General features: G+C 36.6%; 1 protein-coding gene across 1 annotated transcript in view; it reads right to left on the reverse strand.

Annotated features, from left to right (window-relative positions):
* Nucleotides 1-552: 552 nt before the first annotated feature.
* The window catches only part of GLRB (glycine receptor beta), an 89,365-nt gene continuing 77,879 nt past the window's right edge, over nucleotides 553-12,038 (reverse strand). Inside the window, exons 9-10 of the mRNA XM_061384343.1 lie at nucleotides 10,567-10,859; nucleotides 553-3,003 (exon numbers count right to left, since the gene is read on the reverse strand). Coding sequence (XP_061240327.1) covers nucleotides 2,707-3,003; nucleotides 10,567-10,859 — 590 coding nt within the window. The 3' untranslated portion in view covers nucleotides 553-2,706. The remainder of the gene's footprint in view (nucleotides 3,004-10,566; nucleotides 10,860-12,038) is intronic.

A 12,038-nucleotide genomic window follows, 5' to 3' on the forward strand; every position in this document is an offset into this window, starting at 1 on the left:
CCCCAAATAGAAATATCCCCAATAGGTGAAAAATAATAAACTGAAAAACTGTACATATGGTACAATTCCATTGATGTTAAATTGTCCTTTATATTTAAAAAGTAGATAGAGGTTGTAGATGCCTAGAGTAAGGTCTAGATACTCAAAAGACAGTGGTGACCTCTGGGAAGAGAGGAGAGTTTGTAGAAAGAAGGTGATAACACCAGCATTAAGTGCTTACTTTAAATACATCTGTTTTTCTAATGCAACAAGATATTTATGCATTACTTATGCAATTAAAAAATAAACATCACAAAGTAAATTCAATAACAGAGTTAAGAAGGAGGGAGCCTTCAGACTGCTGTAACAGTCTGATGAACATAAAAGGGAAACAAGTTGGGTGGTGTTTGCAGAAATGGAGACCAGGTGGTCGGCGTAAGAGAGAGAAGTTTAGGGCTTGGTACTTGACATCGGGTACCATGTGAGAAAGGAAGGTGGATGGACCTCAGAGGAGTGAAATAGTGAGTTTTTTTTTTTTTTTAATCAGAAACAGGAAATAAGAGAAGCCACTGATTTGTAAGGAGAAGATCATTTTTATTTTGGAAAGATCAAATTTGCAACACTGATATCCAGGTAAATACTGCAAGTTTCCTAGAAAGACATAATATTTAAAGTACACAGATCAGAACTACCCTGGGGTTAATTGGCTAAATTTTCAACATAACAATAGAAAGCAACTGTTAGTGGACACTGATTGTACTGCATTATGATCATTGTGTAATGTTCCATTTGTAGTTATATATACACACTTAATCCTGGGATAGCTATTTATATATATTTGGGTAGTAAAATGGATCTTAGGAGGCTGCAATATTATATTACAGAAAGAAATTCATTCACATTATTTTCAAGAAATAAATTCTTACAAAATGAGACTATTTTCCATTGGGTACATATCCCACTTAAAACTGTATGGAAATCGAACTCCCTAATATGAATGAAATTTGCAAGGATAAAGAAAAGAGACTATAAGGAAGTATAATTATTATTAATACAAATGTAAATGGTCTAAGTCTTTTTCAAGACACCTTTTTCCTATCACAGTACCATTACGATACTACTGCCCTGGGTCCTAGCAGGATGTTAAGTCTACCAATAGGGTGACTTGTGGCAATTTTAAAATGATTCAGATGGCTAAGCTTCTGCAACTAGAGGGTGCTGAAAGACCACAGAGGATTAGATACATCTCATTTTGTAAAGATTTAGTAATCAGTGACTCTTTTACAAATTAAAGTCTTCAATAAAATAGCCTTGAAATATAGGTTGCAGTTTGCATAAATTGTATGTAAACACACTTTATTATTGAATTAACCATCCAAGATCTCAGCTGCTACTAAATTCTCCACATAAATATATTTATTTGGCCTCATGTTTATGTTACGTGGATTACTGATAGTCCTAGTATCAGCTATGGAGAAATAAAAGGTACTTTGGCTCTGATATTACTAGGAAATTCAAGTCTTATAGACCAGAAAGTACTTATTTTCAAGTTAGAACAAGATCAAAGCAAGTAAATTTAAGAAGTCCAGACTTTCAGCAAGAAAGAAAATGCAACTAGAGGTGAGACCTAATGAAGTAATCATTTACTTAATTGTTAAATGTTTTGTAACAAGTCAAACATTATTCAAATAAGAAAAAAGAAAATGAAAAAAATTAATTTTACTTTAAAATATGCTAGCATTTTAATAAAATAAAGAAGCTACAATCTTTTAATGATTTTAATTTAATGATTATGGATTTTTCTTCCTAACTCAAGTTACTTCTAGTAATAAGGTATTTTCTTCTTGGTTTCTTAAAAATGGTATGAAATCACAATATTCATTACTATATTCCAATTTAAAATATTTATGACTCTTTTTAAGGCACAATGATTCTGTATACTCTGTATCAACAAAATAAAATCCATGAAAATATATTTAGGTTTTAAAGTGGACTAAATAGAATTTCTTTTATCAGAAATATTTAATCAATATATCTACTTTCTTATCAGAAACCAGAATTCAGCATGAATGTAGGTAAATCTAGATTTCCCTTTATTCCAAAAATGCTTACTGGATTTTATTGTCTGGCATTGCCAACATGGGCACACTTTAAAATTAGCTGACTTTACAAATTAGGAATCTTTTTGAACTTTATTTCTCCACAGCCCCCACATAATTATAGCTGATATATTTCTACTTATAAAGTTATACCATATGTAATATAATTTTGCTTTATCTGTAATAATACCATCTAAAATTATACAAGAATAAGATGGCTTTCTTTGAAAGTTACAAGGAAGATTTGAAATGCTACATACATTGGAATGCTGATCTTAACAGGGTTCAGCGTGCATACCATTTTATTATCAGAATTATCAGAAGTGTTTGCAATTTACACTAACTGGAGAGAAATGTTTGGATTTTATTTTATGTAGTATGCTTATCCTTCATTTATTCCTAAAGCAATTATGTTTGCTTTACCTAAGTACATCATGATTAGAGCACAGACGTAACACAATCATGCTGCCATTCCACATGAAGGTGCCATATTTGTGTTACAATCCCATGGCATCCAAAATGCAACATACTGCTATGAAAATGCAAAGATTGTTCACAGATTGGCATTTATGAATGAGGTTGGTCACAATGCAATGGGATTTTACTTCATATGAATGGAAAGGGTTTATCATAAATATATAGACCAGTAGATAACATTGAAGAATAAGAAGCAGAAAGGAAACAAGGCTCTCGCGTAAAGGTCGATTCTCTTTGCTGCTGTCGGAATGACGGGTTTGGCAGGAGGCGGCTTCTTGTTGTTCTTGGCCTGAGACTTCCCAAGTCCATTGTTGACCTCAATGGGTTTTCCATAGCAGTCATAATTGGACAATTCAAAATCTCTCGGTAAGCTTCCCACAATGCTGAAGTCGTTAGATCTCAGATCAGACTTGGACGTACAAACCTTTTTGCATCTAGTCTCCCCAACCTGAGAATAACAATTAAAGACAGAGGGTATTGAGAATTTTTCTACTTATAAAGAATCTGGCAAAACCAATACAATATTGTAAAGTTAAAAAATAAAATAAAATAATAAAAAAAGAAAAAAAAAGAAGTTAATATCCAACACATGTAACAGGTCATACAATTCAATATCAAAAAAATAAACAACCTGATTAAAGATTGGCCATAAGAACTAAAAAAAAAAATTGATGGTTTATTCAGTTGGCTAGTGTCTCATTTAATCCACTAACAGAAATAATAGTCCACTGATTAAACCATATAATTACCTGAACATTTATGGTTCTAAAATGTTGCCTATCAATGTAACAAGGCTTAAGTCGTGGGCATAAACTTTCAGGAGGTTGTTTTATGTTAAGGGATCACGGTACCTATCATCATTTATCTTAGGTGCTCCCAGGCTTGTGAGAGTTCTCAGCTGAAAGACTGATTAATAATAAAAATCCAGCATTGAACTATGACACATATCATATTAGTAGACTATACAGAATACAAACATCTTCTGGTGCTTCTAACCTTTGACTTTCCTAGGGATTCTATTTCCAAATTGAGTGGTTTTTAAATGACTGAAGCATGTATCCCTTCAGTGAGACAGACTGTATTTATAAACCACACTCACAAATAACTAAAAATGGTCACAATGATCATAAACCAAAGACTGATGAATGAAAGGCATTCATCACTTGTTGACTAAAGATAAAATATCTAGAGAATCCAAAGAAATTGTGTATATTTCAACCAGATCATATCCTACAGAAAATATTCAGTTGATCATCTCTGAATTTCTAAATTTGACTTGATTTCCTATAATATATAAAATCATTATTTCACAATGAACTCTCTCTGGCCATCAGAAAAGTTCCTGGAAAAGACAGATGTATAGTGCTGACCAGTGATTTAAGGAGTGCCTCCACTGCTTAATCTTCCACTGTTCTTACTTCTAACCTTTGTGATTTACCTTTGGAGTCTTCACTAAAATATTTACTGCTGCTGCTGCTGCTGTCACTTCAGTCGTGTCTGACTCTGTGTGACCCCATAGATGGCAGCCCACCAGGCTGCCCCGTCCCTGGGATTCTCCAGGCAAGAACACTGGAGTGGGTTGCCATTTCCTTCTTCAATGCATGAAAGTGAAAAATGAAAGTGAAGTTGCTCAGTCGTGTCCGACTCTTAGCGACCCCATGGACTGCAGCCCACCCGGCTCCTCCGTCTATGGGATTTTCCAGGCAAGAGTACTTGTTACCATAACTCTCAGTATACTAGAGTTACACTAGTTTTTGCCTTATTATTATAATACATTGAGTAATTTTTTGAATTCTATTTACTAGATTATGCCTGGGTAAAAATGATGCTCAATGTAAGACATAAAACAAATGATTCTCCAGCAGTCTTCCAGGTACCAGGACACTGTCCTTTATCTGAACAGACACCGAGGCATGTTTTCTGGGCAAAGTCAAGTGGCACTTTTTAGAGGTGGATAGCAAAGACAACCAACATACACTGAGTGAAAAAACAAGTGAAAATGTGTTTACACATCATCCTGGCTTGATGCATTTAAGTTATTTCTATATTTTCAATCTTGAACAAGCACTAGTAATGCTTTTTGAAGCTGGTTTACAAATGTTGGCTTTACCATTATATCATTATACTACATAGATATTTTTACACTCCTGTCGGGTAAGAACTTTTGAAAAAGAAGTTTAGGTAAACAAATAGTTTAGGTAATATAATAGTACAAAAGCATTCAAGAAGTAGACTTCCCTGGTGGTCCAGTGGTTATGAATCTTCCAATGCAGGGAACATGGGTTTGACTGCTGGTTGGGGAGCTAAGATCTCACATACTGCACAGAACTAAGCCTGTACATCCACAACTACAGAGCACACGAGACTCAACTAGAGAAGCCTGCGTACCACAGCAGAAGATGCCACGTGTCTCAACTAAGACCCAGTGCAACCAAATAAACAAATAATAAACAGAGAGCATACAAAAAACTGTTAATAAGTAGGAATGGGATTGAGGCTCTGGAAGTTCATCCTTCTTGAACGTCTTATATGTTTAAAAAAATGGAAATCATCAATATATTAAAATATTTAGAAAATGTCTGTTTATCTCCATCCTGGTTTGACTGGACTTTGAGCTAAAGGAAGCAAACCTGAGAAAAGGGGATTCCTGATCCCCATTTTTTTAATGTGTATTTCCAGTCACCCCAGTGTGAGAGCCCAGTGGGGCTTAAAGCGGAATTATGTCTTGATGGAGTCACCACTGATCCAGAGTCTGATCCAAATCAATTTTACACAGCATCTAAGAAAATGTAAGGACTCATCAATATAATGAAACAGAACAAAGCTAGCAACTAGAATCGAAGTAATTTAAATGCAACTTTGGGGAATCATTCATATATATGCATGAATACATATATTTAAAATTTACTTCCATGTGTTCTATTTAAATTCCCCAATTTGAAATCTTAAAAGGTATCTTTCAGCAAGCAGCCCATCATCATCACACACACACCACACACACGTTTCCACTCACACACCTTCCCAGTAAGTGTCACAAACAGAAGACACAACTTGAAGCTCCAGTTTTTCAGTGTTGTTTGAAGGATGTGTAAGCGAACTGTATATAGACTGAATCACAACCTGCACTGGAACAGAAATGGGAAGAGCCTCTACGTAACAAACCTTTGCATTATTCTCACTCTCAGAGCAGCCTGCTGTGGGTACTTAAGACTCTTCCTCCCTTCAGAGTCCTCCACTCCAAAAGCACTAATCATGCTTTGGAATCCACATATCAAAACAAAGGAGGACTTAAGCTTCTGACAGTAACTCAGGAAGCATGATTCTTATCAGCTTCTTTTTTTACTTTTTCACAAAGAAGGCTGTACATATTTACTACAGAAATGCATTTACTCTGAATAATTCATGACATCACAAATGATTTCATTACCTGTAAGTAACCAGACAAGTAGCCAAATTTATGTGATACTATAATCTAAGTAATACATTTAAACACCTCAAAGTTTCTAGTTTTTTAACATAAATTTATTCTTATTAATAGATTCTGCCAGCAATGTTAGTCATTATAAAATTGTATTAATATCTATACAGTTTATTAAAAATGTAGACAATGCATGTTATATTTATTCTGAAAGATTGTTTAAATATAGTAAATACCTAAAAGAAGAATAACTTCAATGTTAAAGTGATAACATGAAAACCACCCCCAAAAGCTTCAGTTTGGTTATACTAAATGTTTAATCATTTAATTTATTAAACCCTCTTCTATAACTGTATTTGGAGATTTTGATATTTGAAATGAGGGGTATGAGTATGTGTGTGTGTGTTGGTGGAGAGAACGTCTACAATGGAAGTAATTTTCAATGATGTGACAGAATTGAATAAGGGATAAAAGTAGGTTCACTACCACTCATAATTCTTTACCTAGTTAACTGGTCTCATCAAACACTTTATACAAACAAAACTTTCTTCAGTTATCACTCTGTACGTCAATATCAAATCAAATCTTTACACGAGTACAAAGATAAAATAAATACTATTTTGTACTTTTCAGGATGGGGAACACATGTATACCTGTGGCAGATTCATTTTGATATTTGGCAAAACTAATACAATTATGTAAAGTTTAAAAATAAAATAAAATTAAGATCAAAAAAATACTATTTAATAAATACAAATAAATATTATTTAGTAAATACTATTTAATAAATATTTACAAAATAAATACTATTTTAAGCATCATAATATTATATGCATAGGGACTAAATGAACTACTTAAAGTAAGACAGTAACTCTACTTAACACATTCTTAAAGGTGATCTTGGTACTATGATTCTCTAATTTATAATTCCCCCATTGCTCCTCTTAGGAACATGTGACTCATTTACTTTCATCATATAGACTTGTCATTTCTGAAAATTACTGGTAGCAAAAATAAGGTATTAATGCTACAATAATGAGACTGTCGAGGATGAAAAATGATGCACATAAGAACTTCCAAAGGCTTCCAACTGTAGCCTCTAAGATTGTCTTTGTGGTCCTTCCCAGCTTCAATCTTCACACATGCAAAAGCGAATCACAGTAAACAATGTTGTTTTTTTTTTTTTTAATTTTAGGGAGACGTTGGCTGGAACAAAAAATAAATTCTTTTTCTCTTTTTATCAATGACAATATTTCTTGGCCAGAAGACTTAGGTGTGATTTCACGGTGATAAAGGTATCCTCTACAGATGATAAAGATGCTCAGAAGGGAATAATTCCTATATATTTTACTGTATTTAAATCAATTCTTATTGTAAAATATATATAATTTTCATTAAGAAATAGCAATCATATTCATGCTACATGAAATGCAGCTCTGACTCATCTGGCGGATACTAGTACTGGTTTAGTCACTAAGTCATGTCTGACTCTTGCGAACCCATGGACTGTAGCCTGCCAAGCTCCTCTGTCCATGGGATTCTCCAGGCGAGAATACTGGAGTGGGTTGCCATTTCCTTCTCCAGAGGATCTTCCCGACCCAGCAATCAAACCTCAGTTTCCATGCATTGCCGGTAGATTCTTTACTGACTGACCCATGAAGGAAGACTATGAAGGATACTAGGGGTTGGAAATAGGTTCATGTGAACAGCAATAGGTCCTCAACTGTTTTGATTGAATAAAAGTAGAAATATATGAATGAAACAAATCAATAAACAAAATATTAGGATTTGTGGAGGAAGTACCAGATTTGGGGAAGGGAGAAACCCAAACAACTATATATGCCTGATGGCAAGTGATTTTAAAAATCAGTATCAAAATACTTCTACAATTCAAATTTCACTGTGTTTTCATTAATCACCATTGTTATTCTGTCTGAAAATAAGTGATACATTCCCTGATTGACGTTATTGAGCAAAAATTTGTATTTTGAAAAGCAAAATATACTAGAACAAAGTATTCTGAAACTAAAGTCATAATTATATTTTACATCAGCAAATTCAATAAATTAAAAGGGCAATGGTTTTGAAATTTCCTTTTTCATATTTTCTTTCATGTGTCAATGTATAACAGTCTTCTGAATTTGTCAGTCTTACACATTTGCTGTAAGTTGGATGTGCCTATTAAAGTTGAGTTATTTTTGGACTCATTTTCATTTTGAAGCTTGTCTCAGGATACAAATTGCACACAGGTTCCTGTGCATCTTGGAAATTTCATTTTGTAAGAAATAAGAGTACTTAAATTGATTTCTGGAGATGAAAAGTGAAAGTCACTCAGTCGTGTCTGACTCTTTGCAACGTCCAGGCCAGAATACTGGAGTGGGTAGCCTTTTCTTTCTCCAGGAGATCTTCTCAACCCAGGGATCAAACCCAGGGATCTCTCGCATTGCAGGTGAACTCTTTACCAGCTGAGTCATCAAGAAAGCCCAAGAATACTGGAGCGGGTAGCCTATCCCTTCTCCAGCGGATCTTCCTGACTGGGGTCAAACTGGGGTCTCCTGCACAGCATGTGGATTCTTTACCAGCTGAGCTACCAGAAAAACCCTGGAGATGAAAACCTCTGGTCAACTTTTCAACTCTAAAGCATTATTCTATGACTTTAGTATCAAAACGTTCTAGTAGTTTCAGAATCCAGGCATGTATGCTATTACTAGTTGCTAAAAACATAGAGAATAAAAAGATAAGAGTTTTCAAATATGTTGATTTATTTAAATGTGTGTTTATTTAAATTATTTAAATATGTTGTTTTATTCATTGGGTAGTTATTTTAAAGCTTGAAAGCCAAATTTAGGATAATTCAGTCTAATATCCTGGATCCTACTTATCTTTTATATCTATGTTCACAGATCATGCTGGCATGTTCTCTATTACTCTGAAAATCTGAGTGTAAAGAATCTGTTTCCACCAAGACACTGGTTCATGGAATTAAGACCTAAGATTCTGCTGGCATGTCAGTAAACAAAGAATATTGCAGTCATGAACCAATCACATAACAGCCACCACCCTCCTCTCCAGTGAGCCCTGAGGGAACCCAGGACGGAAACAGGATGCCCCTCATTTGGCAGTCAGTCCTGAAGCTGCCCCCAATGTTGCATCTGAAGGAGACTCAGGATGAGAAAACACAGGGTCCTGGCCCAGACAGCCAAGGTGCACATCAGAGAAATGACTTCACTAAGCCCAGACTCTCGCATCTTCCCTTACAGAGAAAAGAGCTAAATTCATTAACTTGAGAAGTCTGGTTTTCAATCTGTTAAAAGAGTAACAATAACCTTTTGTTCCAACTACCTAGTCTTTGTTGTAAAGACTCTTGTGCAACCTGGCTCCCCTCTTCCTCTTTGGAGCAGTTCTCTCAGCGTTCTCTGAGATGAAGTCTCCCAGGCCATCAGCCAACCATATGTTGCCCACAAGAAACTCACTTCACATAGAATGATATAGACATGATGCATGGATAAGGATGGAAAGAGATATGTTAAAGACACGATTTCGTTAAGGCTATGATAACTCCACATTAATGGATATTTTATACTTATTCTTCATGAAGAGGAATAGGGTATAAAGAGCTCTAGGGCCTGAGGAACCTCCCTACAAGGTAGCAATGAAGAATTTGCAAGCAGACTTGACTGAAGGCTTAGAAAATGAGTTGATGACTTAACAGAAAAACAAACAAAAAAGAGCTTCAGGCAGAACCACCTTAGAACAGTTTAGTGGCCTCTGTATCTAAAAGTGTGTTAACACTCTAGGGTTCAGTGGTGGTGGTGGTGGTGAGCAAATGGACATGGTCTGGGGCCAGGGTAGGCAGGAGGGCAAGGTTTCCCAGAGGCAGAATGGTCTGGACCTGTTAGTCTCTTGCAGAACTTCCCATGCTAAGTTCCATGGAACTGGTCCCCTAGATAAGGGTCTTCTCAACTTGAGGATATCAAGTAGGCATAATGGGATAAGTGGACAGGTGTCCTTAACCTATGACATTGCCTGTGGCTAAAGGACTTATCATTACCTGAATCTGGAGGCACTGTTCACTATTCTTAGCCCGATCACCAAGCAACAAGGCAAGGTTATGGTTTTCCAGTTCTTCTCCAGCTACTCACCCTGCACTGGACATATACCAAACCATGGGCATAGTTTCCCGTTGGGCCAGGCACCCAATAAAGAAGTAGCCTGCCTGACATGTGCTTTGTGAAGCCCTCCAACTTGATGCGAAAGAGGTGGGAGATTGAATCAAGAACATGGGCTCCCTATGTCCCCTGGCCATTCGTGAAGGATTGTCACATGAGAAACAGTAGGAAGGTCTGGAGTTTGGGCAAGACCTCCACATTTGATAGTGAACATCATACTGAAGGAATTTAAGCATCCTTGAATTCCACGGAAGTCATCTAGCAATTTGATGGTTGATTTGCTAAGTGTTCTATTCTTTTCCAAAAAGTAGATTGAGCTTAATTCTTTCTCATCTGTGAGCAAGAAATGAGTGTGAATCAATTCTACCAAACCTTTACACCCACAGAACGCATTTCACTGGCCGACGTCAGACGTCATCCTTACCTGCAAGGTGCTGATGTGAACAGGTGTGCTTGCGCCATTCACAGTGTTCTTTTTAGCCACGTTTCCCCCCTTCCCAACTGCTTGCTCAGCCTTGGCAATTCTGGCTTTTTCTGCTTCAACTCGCTTGGGGTTATTGAGCATCACCTGGACGACTGCGTACTCCACCAGGGACGCAAAGCCAAAGAGGAGACATGCGATGAGCCACACGTCCAGCGCCTTCACATAAGACACCTTGGGAAGTTCTGCAGCCAGGGTTGTACACTCAGAGGCCAAACTCAGTACCGAGAAGATTCCTGCAGGACAGAGACCAGAATTCAAGATGCTTCTTGTTGCTGCTGCTGCTGCTGCTAAGTCGCTTCAGTTGTGTCTGACTCTGTGCGACCCCATAGATGGCAGCCCACCAGGCACCTCTGTCCCTGGGATTCGCCAGGCAAGAAAACTGGAGTGGGTTGCCATTTCCTTCTCCAATGCATGCATGTATGCTAAGTCACTTCAGTTGTGTCTGACTCTGTGCGACTCCATGGACAGCAGCCCATCAGGCTCTTCTGTCCACAGGATTCTCCAGGCGAGAATACTGGAGTGGGTTGCCATTTCCTTCTAGGGCTGGAGTAAGATGCTTCTTACTCCCATGAAATGTTCTACAATCACTGTTCTTTGATGAAATCTGTCTCCAGTAACTGGAGAAGGAAATGGCAACCCACTCTGGTATTCTTGCCTGGGAAATCCCATGGATGGAGAAGCCTGGTGGGCTACAATCCATTCAAGTCACAAGAGTCAGACATGACTTAGAGACTAAACCGCCACCACCTCTCTAGTAACCCATTATCACTCAAGTTCCTTTAAAGCATAAAGAGTAGAAGAAATACTATGTATATAATTTTTATGAAGGAATTATTTAATGTGCGTGAGGATGCATGTAAACACCTAACATTTTTTAAAAATAAATATAAATGTAAACCATGGTATAAAAACCACCATTTGGATCTTATCTAAATATTAAAGATATCTAAAACTATTCCATAGTATCTCTAAGGAAGCCACAGAGCTCTCTGATTAGAGAAGTTATTTCACTTCTTAGCTTTACTCTAAACATTTATAGAGCTGAGTTTTGCTCCCTGAACTACTAAGTCAGAAAAAGAATAGAACATATAAAGCAATTTTCTGATAAGGTTCAAAATTTTTAAAAATCTAATAGAAAAGACAAAGCAAAGAACATCCTGGATTATTTCAGGGAAAATAAATGATTCTAGTTTTTTAAGGAAAGAATGAAATCTTGTTATATGTTTTATTAACCTTTATGGGACACTAACTAGTTGTGTATCAATTTAAGTCAAATATGTGTAAAATTCCAAAGGAGAATAGCAATAATTCATCTCCCTCTTTCTCTCCCCTCCTGCCACACTCCTAAACTTTCCCTGGGTCTTCCTCGGTATTTTCAGAAGAGGGGCTGGGAAGCCTGACTCGTTGGGACC

Source organism: Bos javanicus, chromosome 17, assembly GCF_032452875.1.
Source record: "Bos javanicus breed banteng chromosome 17, ARS-OSU_banteng_1.0, whole genome shotgun sequence".
Taxonomy (NCBI): domain Eukaryota; kingdom Metazoa; phylum Chordata; class Mammalia; order Artiodactyla; family Bovidae; genus Bos; species Bos javanicus.